Here is a 21,862-nt window from a genome sequence, read left to right as displayed (position 1 = left end):
GTTGTCAACGTCAATGTTTTGGTCAGTGTCAATTCTACTGACGTACAAACTTGATGATACAGGCTTTCAGCTGTCACGATTTGTTTATGCGGTTTACGATCTGTCGGTTTCGTTTGTTTATCTTACATTGCAATTATTTCTGTTCTTACAGTTTTCGATGTGAAAATCTTATTTTATTAATCTTTTCCACAATTAATAATGAAGACCAACTTATGCAGGTTGTGTTGTCAAAATGAAGGTACATTTTGCATTTTCAATAGCGAAGTGAGTTCAAAAATAATATATTGTTGTCCAAATATTAAGATTAAAGATGATGATGGACTTCCATCAAATATTTGTGATAACTGCAATGACGACTTGGCTGCCTGCTATCAATTTATTCTTAAATGCGAAGCATCGGACAAGAAGTTGCATTCTCAATGTTTAGCTTTGAAGGTGATATCCCAAGTCATAGCAGACCTTAACGTCTGTGAACCTAAGCTGGAAGTGAAGACTGAAGCCTGCGACAGTTACGATGAACATTTTTACACAGAAGACACGGATATACCACTTGAACAAATTAAGCAAGAGCAATTGCAAACTGATGAACCTAAAATAATCTCCCGGAAACGTAAAACCTACACATCAAGATCAAAATGCAAGGGAATGCAAGCATATCCATGTGCAGACTGTGGCCGAGAATTTGCGTATCCTTCAACATATAAGGTGCATATGAGATCCCATACTGATGAGAAGCCACATCCTTGTCCCACTTGTGATAAGAGATACAAGGACACCAGCGCATTGAAACGGCACATAGATAATGCTCACTCTCATGTACAAAAGAGGAGAGATTTTGTTTGTGAACACTGTGGCAAAGCCTTCTTTGCAAAAAAAGATGTAATAATTCATATGCGCACACACACTGGAGAAACACCATACAAATGTTCTATCTGTGGTGCTAAGTTCACACAAATCAGTGGATTACAAAGACATAAAAAAAGGCACACTGGTGAGAAGAACCATCTGTGCACAGCTTGTCCCAAGACTTTTTGTACCAAAGAAGAACTAAAGAATCACCAGATAGTGCATAGCAATGTGAAAAGATACACTTGCTCTGTGTGTAACTCACAGTTCAAATACAAAAATAATTTAAGAAAACACATGCATCTGCACTCTGAATCCACTAACTTTGTATGTAGCTATTGTGGACGTACCTTCAAACTGAAGGGGAACTTAAAGACCCACCTTGACTCCCAACACTCGGAGAAGTCGGGCTACTGCAATGTTTGTATAAAGCACGTCCCCAACATGGAGATGCACATGTGGAGGCACACGGGGCAGCGTCCCATCAAGTGTGAGCTCTGTGACAGCTGCTTCTTTGAACACAAGGCTTTGGCCAGACATATGAACTTCAAACATACTAAAACTGATAAATACAAGTGTGAATTTGAAGGGTGCAACTTGTCATACCCCTCTAAACCAATGGTAGACTTCCATTTTGCCAAAGTGCACTCCACCCACATCCCATTCCCTTGTGATAGGTGCTCAAGGGGCTTCTATAGGAAGAATGATCTTGCTAGACATAAAATAGGTACTCATAAAGAGAGACTAAGTTAGCTGTATACCACCATGGCTTGTGATATTATTGTGACCAAAATTATAGTTAAGTGCATTTTGCATTTTTGCCCACCAAATATTATAAGAGTAGCGTTAGTTTTAGCTTTAATCAATTTTGTAACAAAACCAAAGATGTTTTAATTACAATTCATTTTGTATGTAATACATAATGTGTGAAAGTTGAATATAAATTTTATTTGACTGTATACTGTCTTTGCTCACTTTGGCCAACCCTTGCGCCGTTTTCCGCTTTTCTACTCTGCAATAATATTTATTACAAAGTTTATATTTTGTTAACTAATCAAGTTTTTGGCCAATTATGATTTTGAAAATGACACAAGTTTTTCACTCTCTCATGTTAAAATTACTGAACCGTTTTCAATGAAATAGAACCTGAGAAGTGGGCTACTATGAACCACTGTGCGGAAAGTGGTTCCCTAATTATATGCTGTTTTAGGTATGAATAAAACAACGTTATATGTTATACAATAGGTATTTAATTTTAGTGCTGATGAATATCATGCATGATCCATGATCCAAACACAAACCGTATCACAGTCCGCTACAGATTAGTAACTAAAGCTCTTGAACACAGATGTGAACCAAAACATTAACAGATGACAATTGAGGTAAGTGAGGGTAAGAATAAATATACTCCGTAAACTTCTGTACAATTGGCTAAATATAAATATCTGTAGACAGCATGTCAGCCCCAAACGAAACAACTCATAAACCAATACATTTCATAATAATATTCAAAACCATTTTGCTATAATTATATTATATCTGTCATCAACACGTGTTTTGTACAAAACAATAACCCTTATAAATACAATGTGAACTAGTTCATTATTTACATGAATCTATAAGTTTATAATATAGACATAATATTGCGTAAATAAAAAAATAATAAATTGCACACATTACAATCAGATTTTTGATCCAGTCAAAACATTAAATTGCTGAATATAAATATCCATTAGACTAAATAATAAAGATTAAAATAAAAAATAATAATCGTTTGCGAACTTTATAAATTATGCAAACATCAGTCAACAACGTTAATAACTAATTCACGTTAACATTACAATAATATAATCGTTACCGGGCGCAGTCAGTCCTGCGCCGGCGCAGTCACACACACACATACACCGCTCACACACACAGCGTCACGTCGCACTACACTATACAGCTAACTACAAATAAAACGTCGCAAAAATTAGCACCAGAGAAATGTAGGATACGATTAGTTGTATACGATCGAGTCGATGTCACCGATTACACTAGTACTATCGTTAGAGAATACTTAACGCTAAGTATTCGGGGACTGAAACTATAGTTACCGAATGCGGGCGATCCGTTATAAAAAGCTATAATCCTGGCCTACCTAGGAATAATTTGTATACGTCGACGGGCCGGCGTCGGGTAGCGCCGACGCCGGGCTCCGGGAATTTCTCTAGCTACTCGTGTCAGGGTCCCGCCCACCGCGGTCCCAGTCCGACAAACTAAGGATTTCATAAGAAATCGTGCGTACATACACCTTACTCAGTAGTAACATTACTATGTGTCCGAGTGTCCTCCTGCGGCGTCCGTGAACCGCACCGTGCGAGTCGCCGGCTGCCCCGCCGAGTGGCGGCGCGGAGCCGCGGCCGTCACGCGCGGAGCGTCGGGCGAGTGGCGGCGCGGAGCCGCGGCCGACACGCGCGGAGCGTCGGGCGGGCGGCGGCGCGGCGCGGGCGGCGCGGGGCGGGGGCGCTGTCAGTTGATGGCCTGCTCCGTCATCTGCAGGCACAGCGCGTCGAGCGAGGAGTAGTCGTGCGGCGGCGGCGCGGGCGGCCGCGCGTGCGGCGGGTACGAGTGCGACTTGCCGCGCGGCCCGGGCGGGCCCGTCCATACACGCGCACGGCTCTTGGGGCCCGGCGGCTGACCCACGCGCCATCTGCTGATGACAAATGAGACTGCTGTCAGACTTACTGGCTTCTGACTACCCGTAACGACTGTCAAGGATGTTCGATAAGCGCCGGGACCTATAGTTTAACGTGCCATCCGAAACACAGTCATTGGTAAATTGAGACCTGTGCAACAGAGAGTTGCATGGAGAGAAATGTTCAGCTTGTATCCTACCTGTTCTTGGGACAGCGCCTGTTGAGCGGCATGTCGGACACGTGGTGGAAGAACTGTCGCGGCGGCAGGCGGTGCCGCAAGCCCTTCAGCGTCTCCTGCAGCTCAGGGCGGGTGAACGCCTCATGGTGCAACGCCTACAATGTACAACATGACAGTCTTACAATACATCTTTTTAAGCTAATTTAGTGAAGTTAAAGAGAGATCTTTTTTATCCCACTCAGATAACCTCTTTTGATAATTTCGTGATAGCCTAAAAAACTATCCTACAAACCGTATTACTGCAGTAATAACATTACCTTCTCGACGAGCCAGCAGTGCAGCGACATGGGGTCGACGGGCGGCTCGTGGTCGTCGTCGCAGAGCTGTGACGTCACGCGCATGGGCGGCGCCGGCGCGTTGCTCAGGCACTTCGACGCTGCAACACATACAGGAGGTTAGCTCAGTTGGCCGTTCAAACAGACCGGCTCGGTGAAGAGAGCAAATTCTTAACACGTTGAAAAACGAGTACTTAGAGTATTTGGAGTAAGGTTTATTTTTGCATGTGCACTGCTTTTTACATGGATGCTCGAAGGCGCTCAGTGTGAAATTATAAGAGGAGCTGACTGGCTCCGATCGAGTATCTTTTCTGGGTCTAAGCCGACGCGCGACGCTTGGCTCCGATTGCATGCTCTGTAACGCTCACGCAGCTGATCGAAGTCGATTCCGGTCTGTGTGAACGGACCCATAGTGTACTAGCACATGGTACAGTACTGCAGCACATCACACACAGCTGTACGTACCCAGGTGCAGCGCCCGCACGATGGCGGCGGGCAGGTCGGAGGCGGGCGGCATGGGGCTGAGCAGCACGTGGCGCAGGCGCTGCAGCACATGACATACACACAGCTGTACGTACCCAGGTGCAGCGCCCGCACGATGGCGGCGGGCAGGTCGGAGGCGGGCGGCATGGGGCTGAGCAGCACGTGGCGCAGGCGCTGCAGCACATGACATACACACAGCTGTACGTACCCAGGTGCAGCGCCCGCACGATGGCGGCGGGCAGGTCGGAGGCGGGCGGCATGGGGCTGAGCAGCACGTGGCGCAGGCGCTGCAGGGCGCGGGCGGGCAGGCCGGCGCGCAGCTCGGCCTCCGCGCCCTCCAGCGCCGCGCCGCGCTCCGACAGCTTCTTGATCGACAGCAGCAGCTTGTGCCGGGCGCCCTTCGTCACGCCTAAGCACACAACATACAGATTACTCATAGACTAGCTCAACCAAACTGGTCAACATGATATTACCCATTAACAAAAAATCTCACATCCTCAGGACCAAAGTCAAAATCAAATCGTTTATTTCATTTAGGTCTTTACAAGCACATATGAACGTCAAAAATATTACTTAGTTTGATTCTAGTTGCCCATTCCAAAAGTAGTTTCCTTCCGACCTAACAACTAACAGTTGCTTGCAAACTACCTGCATTGATATTTTAAAGAAATAGAAGAATATAACATTATTACTTCAATTAATGTTTTAATCTGTTTATGAAAATATTCAGAAAAAGGTTTTAGCAAGTACACAAATAATATTTCTTTCAAATACATGACTAAGTTGAGGTAAAACTTTCAATATCCTCCAAAACACTGTATTTTATAAAAAAAAACCCAGACCAGTGAATGAGAAGTACATACTCAATCAATGACACATGATTCATTGACTTTTAATTTGTTTCTGCAGCAAAGAACTTTTGTCCATATAGTAATAAAATGATTCAATTGAACTATAACCTGCTAATATTCCGTGAGTCATTGTCAAACGAAACAGCACAATGAAACAATTTGTAACATAGACTGCAAATAGAAAACATTTCGATGATCCTGGTACTTTAGCTATTACACCTACTTAGCAAGTCACAACAATTCTTTGTAACTGTTATGAGGAAAAAGTTGAATTTATTAATGCATTCAATTGCACACCAACCTTGATGAGATACAAAAAAACATTACCCTCCTTCTTTGGCAGTCGGGTAAAAATATGTTACGATGACTCACCTAATTCCTCCAAGCACTTCTCGTCCATAGTCATCATCTGCTCGTAGCTCATGTTGGTGAACAGCCACTCGTACTTGTGCAGGCGCAGGCTCTTCAGCCACTGCGCCACGTTGGACATGCCCGGGTGCTTGCCGAAGTTGTGCGACCGCAAGTCGTCCAAGCGCGTCTCACTACCCGTCGTACCGTACATTATACTGATAGGCCGTAACTGACTCAAACTGTGCTCACTCGACAGAGAGAAACTCCGAGGCTTCTGTACAAAGGGCTCGTCGCTCAAATTCTCCGCCGAAGACGACATCTGCATAAAATTACTAGAAGGAGGCGTCAAACTATTCGATCTCTGTGACTTAGGCTGAGCTATCGTCGCGTCAAAATTTAATTTCTCTCCTTCTATACTAATATCTACATCGCGGCCGTTTTTGGAGAATGATTCCTGTAATATGTCAGTACTGTAGTGCTCTACAGAGTCTAGTATGCCTCGGAACTCCACGTTCTTGCCGATAGTCCGTCTGAATGTACTGTTTGTGCCCCAAATGTTTGAGTCTGGCATAAGGCAGGGGTCTATCCTTGGTTTCCATACGTTTTCTGTTCTGTTGCCGGCTATATAATTCTCTAGGTATATTAGCCATTGTTTTAATATCCTGAAAACACAATTAATAATTAATTCAATGAAGGTACTAACTACAGGTCATCTGTTTACGGTGCGAAATACTAATCAGTGATTAGTAATTACACAAAAATTTTATGAAAGCTGCTGAATATTAAGGAAAAGGTTGCGCGTCTTTGTACGGTGATTATGGCAATGATTCACCTAAGAATAAGACAGCAGATTTTCCCGCTTACTAATCATGTCACCAACATGAGGGTACATTGAACTTTTTAAAAAAGTACCAACTCATACAAGCAACTTACCCTTGATCGTGATGTGTAAGCGCGGGATGGACGAGCAGGTAACACAGCAGCTGTCGACACAGCTCGGGCACGACAGCGCTGCGGCGCGGTGCGTCTACACAGCGTTGAACTAGCGCCGGCGCCGCTGCTACGTACAGCTCCTTGCATCGCTGACTGTCCACGCGCAGCAGAGGTAGAAGGCCTAGCAGGCGATGCAGGCGCTCGCAGCCTGGGTATAGAGATATTGCAAGTTGGTTAGGATTAGGACAGGTTCGAGTAACTGACGTGTTGGTGACAAATCTTTGCATTATTTAAATGAACACTTGTACAAAAAAACATGGAAAAAGGATGAGCATGTGAACAAAGTAAATACATAAATGAGATAGTAATGCTTATTTATAGGACGCTCTCCAGAAATTTAAATTATATGAACATCCATGGTACACCTTGAAAAAGTGGGAATAACTGAAAATCATTCTCAAAGAGAGGGAATAATATAGAATTATTTTTATTTCGCTTTATAAAAGCAGAACTAGAAGTATTCGTGAAAATAAAATATGTAATAGAATAGGAAATATATGATTTCAAATCTCAAAGTCGCAAGTGTACCTCTTTCAAATACAATTATTAGGTACACAATCTACTACCACAATTCCTTTCCTACTAAACAAATTGGATGGATATATTCCTAAAATAATTGCTATCTGATCTATATCACAATATTGACATAGGTGTACTTGATACATAACCACACCTACAATCTATACAGCTTAACTGGGCGAAGGGGACATCCAAATTAGTGATTGATAAACAGGAAATGACACAAATGTTCAAACAATGTGCAACTGGGATAAAGTTTTGTTTTAATTCCAACATTTTCAACTTCACTTCTTGTAGATTACCCTCCATTTGATTTATCTATGCCAATGTTATTAAAAGGTAAAGTTTGTGTGTTTATGACATCGTAGGCGATATTCAATAACAATAAGAGGGATTATCTCTGGAACTCCTGAACAGATTTTGTAATTTCACACGGGTAATCTATAGTATCTGTGTAAGCGGTGCAATAAAGGTATTGCAATAAGTTATCATTCATCACAGATCACAGATAGTGAATAAGTATCAACTATCAATGTAGTAGGTATAAGGAAAATTAGAAATTAATTCTGTATTGATAGTTAAATAGGCTTATATCGTTAATATGATATTGCAACCTTGGATTAACAAATGAGTGCTAACTTTTATTGCATGTAGGTAGTAACTAAAGTTAACTATCTAGAATTCTAGTAAAAAATTTAACTTTGTCTATCTGTTTGCAGTGGCAGAATGGCTGTTTTAAAACATATACATACAAAAGAAAACTTATTCTTACTATGTGCAAAGTGAGAATCATCAAAAATTTAGTAATTAACTTCACCAAGTTGCTGTTCACATAAGGCGATGAAACAACTTGACATTTAAATTATAAAAAATAAGGCTTGACCAAGGAAATACACGATTCACTGTCGGTAACGATCCAGTGGATAAGGTAGTCTATGATGTTAAGCTCATAGGGCAAAATTAAAATTTAATTTCGACTCCATGAATTAAATTGAAGGTATTCAGAAAGCTAGTCTTACTTTGTAAATTCTATCATTGACAATACTTGACTAGTTACTTTCCAGGTGGAAAACATGAACAAAAACATGAATGTAGATGCAAGTAAAGGTTCGTACCATCATCATCGTCGTCGTCGCGCACTGTGAGCAGGCCGGCCAGCAGGAGTTCATCGTTGGCGTCGCGCTCCAGCCGCTCGTCCTCGACGTGGCTGCGCAGCGCCGCCTCCACCGCGCGCTGCACCAGCTTCAGGCCCGGCCACGGCACGCGCCGCGCCAGCGTGCACGCCAGCACCGTCTGCTCGCAGGCTCCCCATTGCTCGAACACCCCGGCTACGCCCCCGAGCTGCTCGTTAAACGTGCCGTTCATCGTGAAAACAGCATAGCAAACCCAAAATATAAGATTTGTTTGTGTTCTACACGTCAGTAGTACGTGACAGCTGATCGTATGGACACTATTTGACCCCTTTGGAGAGGAGCGGCACACGAGGCGATGACGGTGGCAAAAGGGCCGCGATTATGTCGCGTAACGGCAACGTTAATTTACTAATAAAATTACAGGTAGGTTGAAAAACATCAAAATTGTTTCTACGGTCAATCAGATTATCAAAATCCAAAATGGCCGACCACAGATAACAAACTGTTTGCACGAACTTTTTAATGACATGAATCTTGTATAAATCTTGGATTATAAATAAGTAATTAATATTTCAGTGCCATAATTCAATAAAGATCGTTATCACCGCTATTATCAACATTCATCGTAAAAACATACCTTAAAATAATGTATAAAGTAATACAGATAACTAAAGATTTGTGATATCTGCGTTCTAGTTTCATACTTTATAGTACTGCTACTGGACACTAGATGGCGGAAGATAACTTACATCTTGCATTGATAACAAACGATATTTTGTACTTTTCAATTTAAAAATACATGTGATTTTGTATTTTATTAAATAACTTTAAAAAAAATATGCAAATATTTTCAGGTACCCACATAGGTCCTACTTACAAATGTATTTTTTCGCATCTTCTTTGTTGAGGGTAGTAGACAGTTATTAATTGTTTGAGTGATCTACAGAAGAAAATACAATAACATTAAAGTTCATATAAGAAAATCATCCTGAAAACTAAATAAATAAAAAGAAAAAGTAAAAAGCTAGGTAAAAATTGGGTGGCTTAGGTAAGTTTTGTGTGACATTTGCATGGATCATCTTGCATCATTAGACAAGTACATAAAAAATGTTTTTTTTTGCTTCAGCCAGAGATCAGAGTGCTGTGTGGTCTTTGTACTATTGTACAACAGTGAGGACTGTCTGTCGCCAAATCTTTTGAGCACACAGACCGCCTACGCTGACGACCAGCTATCAGACATTGAACCTTAAGCTGTGCCACTAAGGTATGAACTTCATTGTGTATAAAAGATGTGTGTTCATTTGTCACTAATATGTCCTTTAACTAATAGACAATATACGACGCAATACTTTAGACGTTTAAAGGATTTTCTACGCCAGTGCCTACGCAAAGTCGGCATGGAAGCTAAAAAGTGTACCTAATCCTTAAAACCGTTTTGAATGGCATTATCCATGCATATCTACATTATAATCTGAAATTGCATTATTCATCAATTCTAAGGACATTTACTGGACACGTCTTAAGTTAGGATTCCTACGCGGTGTTACTTACTTAAATAATTAAGCAGGAATCCCCAGTCATTAGTTAGTTAGTCGTTTGAGCTAACTAAGTACTTACCTAGGTACGTTCATTACTGATATCACCAAGAACTTCAAGCTAGCCAGATATTTCCTCAGAATCCTGGCGCACATAACGGACACCATCACTCGATGTTTGTCTCGCCTCAGTCACGCTTGTTACCAAATAATTAGCACAAGTCAACATTCCGAGAAATATTTCCAACGCAACATGCAAATTGTATAATCCGCTTTGTGTGACATTTGCAAAGGACCGAACAACCCTTTTATCTAGCCCTGAAGACAATGGCGTGCTATGAGTTTGCAAAATACTACTTTCTTTGAGACAATATAACCGTTATTTACGCTTTATACTTAATGGCGACTAGACTATCTTGAAGTAAATTATTCTTTAGAACTTAGAAGTTAAGATACGCTAAATTGATGTTTCAGAGCGAAATCCAAGAACAGATTCCTGATATTTGGGTACAAGCCATGACATCCTTCGATTGGTCTAGAGCTCAAGTTCAAATTCGTTTATTTTTGTTATTTATATTGACAGTACCTACCTATCTATTTAATTACATAGGTATATCTCATTACTGGCACGCCGAAACAGTTGCCGGCCGAGTTTCTATTTTAATCATGATCATAGAAAGACCTTTTTTTTTTTCCGACGTCAAAAATCATCAAATGACCCCTCCCGCTGTGGGTTAGCAGCGGTGAGAGAGTGTCAGACTCTTACTGACTAAAAACCGTCGTGTTCCGTCATAGGCCTTTTATGTACCAGGGCCGCGGTATCTCTTTCGAACAACCCGCAGCCCCGGCAGGCCTTGGCCCTGCTGGGCCCCGCTGGGGTTGCTGACATCTCTTTGAGGAGTGCGTGGAACAACGCGCGCCGTCGACACGGGTCTGTCGTCTAAGTAGACAGAGGGACGATGAGCCACCCGAAGTCACCGCCCACAGACCCACGCCTACGGTGGCCGGGAGTCATCTTGCGACACCCGGCGCCCATGGTGTCTACCTGGTCCAGCGCGGCGGCCGGGATGAGAGGTGCGAACTCTCTGGCGTTCCGCCTCCTCCTTCTCGAGCATGACCGCTTCGCAGAAGGAGGCGACGGCATCCCATTCCCTCTCGCCCCGGACCATGGCCTGAACCAGGGCCGGACACGAGAGGTCACCGCCGCCCAAAGCCTCGACGAGGACCCGGCGGTGCCCTTCCCATGCGGGGCACACCTGGACTGTGTGGTCCACCGTGTCCTCGGGGCTGTCCGCACAATGGTGACACCCGGGCGCCTCCTCACGACCGATGCGGTGCAGGTACCTCCCGAAACAACCGTGTCCGGTGAGGACCTGCGTCATGCGGTATGTGAGGGCGCCGTGACTCCTCCCGAGCCACTCCTCAAAGAGGATAGAAAGACCTTAGGTACTGATTCTTAAGTTACGTTACGCCCCACTGCCTTTTTGCCTGTGCCTTTTTATCGTCCCACTGCTGAATACAGGCCTTCTCTCTCACGGAGAAGGATTGAGCGTTAATCGTAATTAATGATTCTTAAGTTTCATTATTTTATAAAAATAATGTCCAATCGTCTAATAAATCGAATATAGCTTCTACAATAATTATTTACCTAATAACAACGAGTAGGATAGGCGCGTGCGCAAAGATAACATGAATCCTTTTAGCAGATTGTCACGTTGACAGCTTGTTGAACCCGTTCCCGCCACACGACCATGTTGTTACAGCTACGTTCACGTGAGAAATACGTAGAAATAACAACCTTATTTATTTAATGGAACTGGATGCAACTGTACACGGGATATCGAATTTTAAACAGGCATTTAATTCACATCTTTGTAACTAAGTAATTAGTATGAGAAGGCACCTCAATGCAAGGTCTCTTGAAGTTATGATTCAATTTACCTACTTGATGACGTTTTTTGATATCTTACTCAGAAAACTTACAACTATCCGCAAAAAAACCAGGAACCACTTAAGTATAATAACTTCAAAGAATATTCATTCGCATGACGCACGCTTTCATACAAATCATCAGTGCGTTAATAATGTCAACAACTGTCGCGGTTCCGACACAGTGCAGTTTTTGTAGCACCCTATTATATTACTGCAAGTATCTTCCGACTTCCGATGTTCTATGGTCAAATGTACCTAGTCTTGATTTCAGCCCCAACATAGATTCTATAATCTTCAGAGCCTAGTAGGTATAAAATCATACCTAGGTAGCGCAAAATAGACGAAGACAATATAAGTAAACGTCCGTCATTACCTGACTTGTCTACCCTGTTTTATTGCCCAAAGAAGGAACTTAATACCATGAATAAAAGACAGCTTTCGGCTATAAAATAATCTTCGAACTAGACGGGATTATAATCCTCTGGCTATTAATAGAGAGTTGTAAACATTTTTGTTTTATTGCCAGCAAAATAGATAAGCAAGTTAAGGTCAGGCCGCCGTAATCCAGGGATTAAAAGAAAATATTAAACGTGAAGATTAAAAATGTTTGAATGTTCTAAATTAGAGCGACATCGGGAAGTTAATCCGCTAACCAAAAAAATATTTCGACTGGATTAGTACTAACGATGCGGGCCGATATGAATATCAATTAGTAGCATGCCTTAGAACTTTTGAATTTACTAATTTTCAAAATATTATTGAAATAGCGATTAGATGACGGTAAGGTGCCGATTGATATAAATGTGTGTAAATAGTTTCAGCTAGGATGAAGCGTAGGTACATAAAGCTTTTTACCACTTTTTTTGGGAGGGCACGTAAAGCTAGCTTCCCCGAATGCTACTCAGCAGCAGTCGTTGTTACAATACCACGTCAGAGGCTGTCAGGCGGATTTGAGAAAACTCTGACACCAGGAGCTTGTGTGATTAAACCTGGAGCTCTCTCGATAAGAACAAGAAGACCAATCTGTTGCCTAGAAAAATCCCGAAAGCCTTCTTTTCCAAATAATAATAAGGGCAACGTTAACTAATGTAAATGCGGAAGGGTTCTGCAATTGACAACCGAGTGACGATCTAATCCTTTCCCTGACTTTAAGCTACAGTAAAATATCTCCTATTTATTAGGCAATAGAACTGAAAATAACTGAAAGTGGTTAAATCCAATGCAGCTGTGGCCAAATGGTGTTTGTTCCGTAATACAATCCGTTCATTTAGATGACGCAGGGGGTGACCAATGTGATCATGGTCAGCGTCAGAATTGTCGAATTATCCTTTTTTTTCTGTAAAATAAATATGGTTCTATTTCATAACATTATCCAAATAATAATAAGTTGAAATATAGGTAGTTAGGTAACTCTGACAGAAGTAAGGAACTGGAATTGATTTAATTAGCATGTAGCAAACCGCCCGTTTGAAATTCTTTATGATAACCAGACCAAAATGACTCAAACCCTACAAATGAAAAACTAAAAAAAAAAACACATCTAAAAACGCGAAATTTTATTTAAAAAAATGGTATTGTGTACTTACAACTAATTATGTTAATTACAGTTTGTCTGTTTTCAAGCTAAATAGGTACTCGAAATTTTAGTTAATTATTGTTATGTCGCTAAAAAAGTTTAATTTGCAACCAAACTCGTAAACAAATTCATTAAGGGATTATTTTAAAAGTTATGTGCCTAATTAATATTTTGACCAACTTATCTAATTACGGTTAATACTCGGCTCGAATTTCACTATAACGTTATGTTCATTTACTCCATTCAAAAAACCAGACGAGCCATAAATCACCCACACTCGGGTCCGTTAGGGTGGCTACCTGCATTCAACCCTTCCACCAGGGGTGGTCACTCAGGCCCCGCCTCTTTTTAGCGACACTCGCGCGCCAAAATAGATCACCATTCGTTATTTGCACGGCAAGTGGACAAGTTGTCAAAATGGCTCTGTGGACTCCTTACGCGCAAGAAGCTGCCCTGGACTTGAGCACGCACGCGGTCAAAGCGGAGAGAGCATCTCCGCTTCCAGCCAGCAGTGCTCCTCAGTCCCCAAATCTATCAGGATTGTATCCAACATACGCGGACTCCCAGTACTACGCCACGTACCCATACCAGCCCGTGACATATGCAGTACCTTCATCGATGTCTCCTGAATCCATCGGGAGCTGGTCACACGGCAAACAAACCGCGCCATCTCCGCCTGACTCACCGGAATTCTACGACTCAGAATCACTGTCTGACGACGTGGAGTACCAGGCGTTTGAGCGAGACGCCCTGCGAGCGATGGCAGAGAAGAACGGAGGAACATTGTTGGGGAACAACCCGAGGATGCGGCGCGCTGTGCAGACCAGCCAGGCTGCTGATGACTCGTACAGGAAGCAAAGAGAGAGGAACAACTACGCTGCTAAGCAGAGCAGGGATCGCAGGAAGCTGAGGGAAGTTCGCCTGGCCTTCCAAGTGACGTATCTGAAGAAGAAGATGGCGGATTTGCGAGCGAGACTGAGCGCCGGCGTCTGTGGACGATGCCGACAGGTCTGCGAGTGTTGAGTGAACATGTCTTCAGTGATTGGACTACTAAGTGTGTAGCTGTGTTAGTAATAAACTTGTACATAGTTGTCAATAGATAATATTCTGTAACCTGAAAAGTTGCCTGTACCTAATGTAGATTATATTGAATAGAATGAAGTTCCTAAACCAAATGATTTAGATTTAAGTATTTAATAATGAATTGATTGTATTTATTTTGTGCAATTGTGTGAATTACGATTTTCGATAAATATTGTGTAAATTGACCATGGTATATAAATATAATTTATAGACGAATTTATGTATTTTTTCTTCATTCCAAATATCCCTTTCAAACAGCGACCTCGGTAATATTTACCTTGATATTTCCTAATATACAGAAATATGGATAAAGTCTTGCTGTAAAAAAACATTGCCTGGGTAATAAACCACAAAAACCCACATTTTTAACATAAATCCCTAAAAAAGGATTAACAGTTTAATCCCTAAGCCCTAGACGCTAAAATTGCAACTTTCCTGCTAGAAAATAATACAATCCGCAATAAAATGATTTTGAAAGGGGATTAAAAATTTCCCAATGTCGTTTATACTCGCCGCTACTTATTGCACATGTTTTAGTCGGTAAAAAGAGTGGCAATTATGCCATCGTCGTTTTATGAGCGAAGCCGGGGGATTAACTCTAGCTGTAGCGGGCAGCGACGGGGATTAACTATATAGCCGTTACCTGTTGTTTCAATTCTTTTGTTTTAGTGTTCTGGAATTTTTGCAGAAGCTGCTTATTGTGTGCAAGATTGATTTTAGATACCTCGTCGCTAAGGGATGATGATATTTTATAAAAGGACAGAATATTTCAGTCGTACATTTTTGCATTTAGTTGCTTATTTTTTTACATTAGCTATTTACCTAAATTAAACGAAGCAAAACTTATATCTGAAAAGCCTATATCTGTTTTCATATTTTAAGCCACTTTAAACTAAATTAACTTTTGATATAAAAAAATGATTTATGCAGTTGTGCTAGGTATACCTACCTAAATACATAAGCACATATTAACCCGCGACCTTATTGGTCGACAACAGCACGTGTCTACACCCTGCGCAAGCGCACGCCTCGCCCATTTGCGTGAGTTGCACAAAGGCGTTTTATTGACGCATGATACTATACAAACGATTTATATTTCCTTTTTTATATCGTTTTAAAAAAAATCTCACTTCATTCAGATACCTACACTTATTTTGGAAGTCAACTTTAACATAAGTACTAGTTTAGAAAAGGCTACGCGGTGGTAGGTACTGTTTATCTGGTGTCTACGAAAACTTGTTATTCATTGCCTATCACCTTTTTTCGTCGTTTGGCACAATAATCTATGGGCTCCTTCTAATTTTAACGTATCAGCGTTACTGCTATTACTTCGGCACGTGGTAATCCTTAGTTAGTCCGGTACCATGAAACCCAATAGCACATAAGATCACAATCACCACATCAGCCGACTTCCCGGCTGGGTAAGCATTCGGCACGAGGACAAAATGATGAACAGATATGTCAATCAGTGAAGCGGCTGATCATTTTATAGATAGAAAATTTTAGAGAGTTTTCAAGCTACGAACTGCATCTTTTCAATTTTTTTGAAATTTTTGAAATTTTTTCTGCCACCGGGTGGCGCCACGTATGCGTCTGGTCCAAACAGCTGTCAAATAGTATGGAATTGTAGGTGCCGAACTTATTGTTTATTGAAATTCTGTTATATTGGAAGTGTTATTGATTTTATTATGGACTACGGTCAGAATAAGGTTTCCGAACTAAAATTGAGCTAAGAGAGAGGGTGCAAAAGTCACTGGTACTAAGGAAAAGCTTGTTGAAAAATTTGTTAACACAATATGATTTAGTTTTTTTTATTTACTCAACCGCAATAGTAAAACAATAATGCAGTGCTTTAATTATAAAATAAAAAAAAAACACTAAAATCGTTCACTATTCATAGTAAAGATAAGCACTTTGACAGTTATCTGGACCTGACGACTCGGTGCTGCCACCTCGTGGATTGCCATTTTAGAAAACCCTCATTGCAATGCTGCTGAAATAAACATCAAAGTTCAGAATTCAGAAATCTAAAGTTAAAATAACCTAAATACTTAAACAGTTTGATGGTGGACTTCCCGAAGAAGAGTGACTTACTGATGGCAATGCAAAGTTCTTACATTAACCAAAAGTCCAATTAAGTATATCTAAACGGATCAATACTTACGATATACGAGTAGGTAGGAAAACGTGGCAAACGCAAGGGTTTATGTATTGCGCTGGCGAGGGTCGCTCCCTCACTCAATTAGTGCGTCACCCTCCTGCTATGTGACGAGCTTCTACTTGATCATGGCTAGCGTTTGAATGTACTTTTTCCATTTATCTGATAGTCTGGGTACAGTTGATCGACTTAGGATCAGTAGTAAAACTAGCGATAGTTTTGGAATTCAGAATTACTATCTCGCGAGCTCACGGTATTTTCGAGGAAAAGTATCCTTTTAAGATAAATCACAGATTACTTAACAGAAGTTTTATGTTTTTTATGCGCACCTTGCATAGGTAGGTACATGTTATGTATACTCTTTATTACCTCAATGTCTTTGGAACGGCCGACTGGATTGCTATAGTCAGACAAATAATGGGTAGGCGGGAACTTTTTGCATTAGTTGCGCAAATGTCTACATAGGGGCGGCATGTTGCATTGTGCAACATTTCGAGACACCGGATTGGTCGAATGCGTTTATTGTATGTGCGTATGTAGAAAAGTAGAAAAATATATTACCTACCTATCTGAAAAGTTGTGTCTTGAAGGAAAGTTGATACGTCACCTCGTTGACTCCAAGCCAACACTTGTACAGACTGCATAAAAATATTAATTTCGTTATGTATTTTTAAAAATAATGTTTATGAAGATACTTAGGTTCCTAATTAATTAGCAATTTCAGGACGTTATCAGTTTCAATTACATTATTGGATCGACTAAGGCGCGCCATTCATTGTATGCATTTATTCATACGGAAATGAATTAGCAAATCAACACGAATTACTTTGAAGTGAAATCTTCAAAAATCAACAGCCGGAGTCGGATTAGTACAAAAAATATCGCTAATCACGTCTATGATGGAACCTCCCTGTAAGATATTATACTGGATCAGTCAATACTGATAATTCCCCTTTTCACTGCAGTACCGTTGTCTGGTCGCAAGCTACGAGGAACGCTATTGTCTTAGCGCTTGCGTTAATCCTCTGCGAATGGTTCGAGTTTGCGCATTGTACAGTTTCAATAAAACATTGCTTTACAACTATAAGCGCCTTGTTCTACGCTTGTTTTGTATAGCTGTCGGAAGATTTCGCTTTCGGCGGCATTGACTTATTTAGAAGTTAGATTTTTTATATGCTTACAATTTTACATAAGATAGGTAGAAGTGTAGGGAAAGATCAGGCGTGACAAGCGTCTTTAACTCATGATAGAAAGTTAAGTAATGTACAAAGGTATCTACTCTGAATAATTTCTAGGGCCTATGTACTTTACCATAAGGTAAGATAAATATAAAGGTGTCTAATAAATATTTCCTGGTAGGTATTTTTTTGCACAGACGCGTCAAACGGTACGTAAAGTACACAACACACCTTGTGATTCCCGTTAATCTAGTTCCGCAAGGCGTGAGCAGCCATCACAATAAAAATAATATTAGATTGTCGAATAAATCAATATTACTGCATCTGTGAACTTACTCTTACCACCATGCTGCAAATATGAACCTTATATCAACGGCTTAAGGTGTATTTTCTAATGTGTGTTGTAGATTGCAGGGTTGTCAGCGGGCTGTCAATGGTTGCGACACCCCATGTGAAGGGGTGCAGTTTATGTAATAGTTGGGATAGGGGCGATTGTGATGTGTTCTTATATACTGCGTAATGTTATAGTTTGTTTAGCTTCCTTTTTCCGTGATGTAGCATCAACAACATTTAGGTTGCAATTTTATATTCAAGTCAAGATGTAATGTAAAGATAATTACATTGCGACTTTGATGTCTGTGCTAATGAGAATAAGAATTAAAATCAAATAGTCAATCACAGGAGATTGAAATTACCAATTGACCAATAGCGCATAAGTATAATGACAGCTCAGACGATTCCAGCTATTCCAAACTAACAGTAAATTAACCAGATTCAAGGAAAATATCATAAAATGCCGGAAGCACACATTATAATTATGCCTACAGCACAACTGCGCCAATTCCCGTTGTGCCTCAATCGATCATGTTGTCCAACAGTGGTCTGTGTGGGAAAGCAACCCATTCACACCGCGCCTTTGTGCCGGAGATTGATGATCATATGCTTCGATCGCACTGTTGATGGACCAATCTAATTTATATTTAATCACTTTCCTAGAAATTGTGACAATATTTTCGGATGGTAACTACCTACGTCTGCACATGGCATAAATTAGAAAAACCGTTTAAGAGTTAATCGGTTAAGAAACACAAATAAGACTTTTTATAGAGCGTAGTTTTAATCACAGCACATTGAATCGCCCCAATCGCTCATTAATTTCTCCTTCGATATCTTAAAACATGAGGCGCTTTTAATTACAGGTAAGATGACTTGCATGGATTACAGATGTCTATATCACAAGGGATCTAGTACAATGTATGGATTTTCATAATGATAGAGGTAGCTTCAAAAACGTCATAAAAGAAATAACCACCGGACAGCAGACTTTCAATTAGCCACCGACAGCCAGTCCGAACAATTACATCAATAACAATATTCATACAAATCCATTTCCGTAACATCTCAGTTGTCCACTCACGCGCATGTCCAGACACCGCGCTAAAGTCGTCCATGCGACAATAATGTCGCAACTGTCGTCCGGCAGTCGCATTGTGCGTGTAACTCTTTACTGCGATTATGATTTCACGGTGGTCCCGTGAATAGGGATATGTTACTTAGCTTATTCAATGGACGTTTTTATGAATATCACGTATTGAAATTGTCTGGAAGTATTGAGGAGATAACTGTCTAGGTTGTATTGTTGAAGCTTCAAACCGAACATAATTGATCCAGATATTGGTTATATGGAAGCCATATTTACTTATGGCCATCTATGTACTTAATTTCTGCGGGTTTCTTCCTACAAAAATATTGCAACACTAGGCCAAACTAAGTAACTTATAATTTTCTCCCGAAATTCCTAATCCCAATTTAATCATCAAACGAACCACAATAGGCCACCGAATCCTAAATAAGTCCCACACAGTTATGCGGGCACTAATTGTAAATAAATAATCCTTAATACTTTTAATCTTTAAACAAGTAAAACAAAGGACGGAATTAATTTGCCGCCGGTACAAGCGGTTACAATAAAACAATATTGTTTACATTTTTTGAGCAAACTTTAATCTGCAATATTTCTGTAAAGGGTTTTTCTTAGTTGTAAAAATGGCTACTTCTTTATGGCGGGTAGTAAAATAATGCACCCGTATTGTAAGGGCGGTTTATGGTAGTAAGACAATGACATGCGCAGGAGTGGACACGCGTGTATTGTGTGTAGTTAGGTAATGTTGTTGGTGTACCTAAACGTTTTGTTGTCGTTGCGTTTTGTTGTTATTGTTTGTAGTTGCGTAGGTGATTCATGTGAACGTGGACATTGCATAAGTTTTTAGCGCCATAGTTATGAATGAAATACTAGGTATTACATGTAGGTGCCCATGTGAATTTACAAATATATCGTTATGCGTAATTGGCACTGTTTGCCATGTTGAAAAATATTGAGTTATTCCAAGTAATTATTAATTATGTAGATGCATGCAGCATTGTTTTAACTAATTCTCATTTAAGTAGTAATATTTTGATACTTAGTTTTAATATTTCCCTATCATAAGATCATCAGTAGTAGTACATAACAAGTTTTCAGCAAATAACGATTAAAAGTAACTTTGTGTCATACATAATTCATAGCTTAAGCCTTGCTGATTTACTTGGTAATGAGTATTTACAAAATATAGGTGATTTAGAAAGTTCAAAGCTCATTACAAAGTTGTTGACATCACGTTGTTTACTACAAGATGTAAGGCTATTAGCGGATAATCTGATAGTTAGCGCTATCTATGAGTTGAAGTCATTTGCGCGATAACTAAACATGAGGTGCAAAACAGAGTCATTAGGTAATTAATGGTAAGAATATGTTGTTTACGTTATTGTGGAAATGCAGCATATCAAAATGTCAGCATCCAGAAACATAAAATATGCAATTTAAATGAAGAATATTAAAATGATATAAAAGTGTCCTACAGAAGACGAAATATAAAAGATTAGATCCTATTTTTTGTGTCCGGAGTATCAACTAAGAAATCAAGGACAGTGGCGAAGATACAATCAAAATTGTTTCACTAGCTATCCAGTTCTAGAAAACCTTTCAAAATTATGATATTTTTTTTTGACAATCAGTCAAAAAAAAATATCGTTTGCGTTAATCAAAAGAATATTCTTAAACTATCTGCAAAATCTTCAAAAATAACTTAGGTATATCGACCTAAAATACCTATTTCAAACCAAGAACGCTCGCCATTTTGAACAACAGTAGCCATATACCTACACAATACATTGCAGCATCAACTTATTAGCGAAGCTATTTCACCCCTTTGTTCTCTCCCCACAGCGACAACGAGCCACCCCCACCCCCGCCCCGCGCGCCCCGCACCCCGCGCCGCCATATAAGGCCGCCCGCGCCGCCCTCCGCATCACTCCCCTTGTGACTTCGCAACATCGCACACGCAACCATGGCTCTTTGGACACCCTACGCTGACGAAGCCGCCTTGGACTTGTCAAAGACGGCACAAGAAACAGTGACGTACTCGCGAGAGTATTACGCTACTCAGTTAACAGTTCCCCCGGATTATTTACCCTACAATGGGTATTACGCACCAGTGGGACAAATATCGCCCGGAGGCAGTTCTTCAGGATACGATTCAGTGTCGTTCAGCCCTATGACGCCGCGACATGTGACGCTATCACCGCCCGCGTCGCCTACCGAGGTCACTTCAAAGAGGTCCTACCACATGATAGACGCTGATTGTCTATCAGACGACCCGGACTTCCAAGAGTTTGAAAGAAACGCTTTAAGAGTGATGGCGGAGAAAAATGGTGGTGCCTTATTAGGCAACAACCCGCGCATGCGCCGAGCTGTGAGATCCACGCAGTCCGACGCCGGAGACGACGCGTACAGGCGCCAGAGAGAGAGGAATAACCACGCTGCCAAGCAGAGTCGCGACAGGAGGAAGCTGAGGGAGATACATCTCGCCCTCAAAGTCACCTACCTCAGGAAAGAGGTTGCCGCGCTAAAAGCAGCCTTGAGTACGAGAGTCTGTGGTCGATGTCAGCAAACCTGCCTTTGCTGATAACAAAAGACTTTTTAGACTAAGTTTGT

The 21,862-nt window shown here is 40.9% G+C and overlaps 4 protein-coding genes across 5 annotated transcripts; 3 read left to right on the top strand and 1 right to left on the bottom strand.

Annotated features, from left to right (window-relative positions):
• Positions 1–60: 60 nt before the first annotated feature.
• Positions 61–1,805, top strand: LOC110383000 (zinc finger protein 93). The gene has a single exon (XM_021343701.3). It carries the CDS (start codon positions 199–201, stop codon positions 1,597–1,599), a length of 1,401 nt encoding a protein of 466 aa, XP_021199376.3. The 5' UTR covers positions 61–198; the 3' UTR covers positions 1,600–1,805.
• Positions 1,806–2,073: 268 nt separating this feature from the next.
• LOC110382996 (protein Smaug) lies at positions 2,074–8,904 on the bottom strand. 2 transcript variants are annotated; one of them, XM_049844195.2, is made up of 7 exons: positions 8,350–8,904; positions 6,656–6,863; positions 5,744–6,384; positions 4,729–4,929; positions 4,020–4,138; positions 3,724–3,857; positions 2,074–3,541 (listed from the first exon to the last, which is right to left on the bottom strand). In XM_049844195.2, the coding sequence occupies exons 1-7, from the start codon at positions 8,597–8,599 to the stop codon at positions 3,358–3,360; spliced, it is 1,737 nt and encodes a 578-aa protein (XP_049700152.2). In that variant the 5' UTR covers positions 8,600–8,904; the 3' UTR covers positions 2,074–3,357. The 2 variants fall into 2 exon arrangements, with proteins under 2 accessions (XP_049700152.2, XP_049700153.2); XM_049844196.2 differs by having other exon boundaries at positions 2,074–3,538.
• Positions 8,905–13,827: 4,923 nt separating this feature from the next.
• Positions 13,828–14,433, top strand: LOC110383003 (hepatic leukemia factor). Its single transcript, XM_021343705.3, has one exon. It carries the CDS (start codon positions 13,828–13,830, stop codon positions 14,431–14,433), a length of 606 nt encoding a protein of 201 aa, XP_021199380.3.
• A 6,782-nt stretch (positions 14,434–21,215) lies between these two features.
• On the top strand, positions 21,216–21,833 carry LOC110382998 (hepatic leukemia factor). Its single transcript, XM_021343699.3, has one exon. The coding sequence runs from the start codon at positions 21,216–21,218 to the stop codon at positions 21,831–21,833; it is 618 nt and encodes a 205-aa protein (XP_021199374.3).
• Positions 21,834–21,862: the final 29 nt, after the last annotated feature.

This window comes from Helicoverpa armigera, chromosome 16 (genome assembly GCF_030705265.1).
Source record: "Helicoverpa armigera isolate CAAS_96S chromosome 16, ASM3070526v1, whole genome shotgun sequence".
In the NCBI taxonomy this organism is placed as follows: Eukaryota; Metazoa; Arthropoda; class Insecta; order Lepidoptera; family Noctuidae; genus Helicoverpa; species Helicoverpa armigera.
This window is presented reverse-complemented; position numbering and strand designations above follow the sequence as displayed.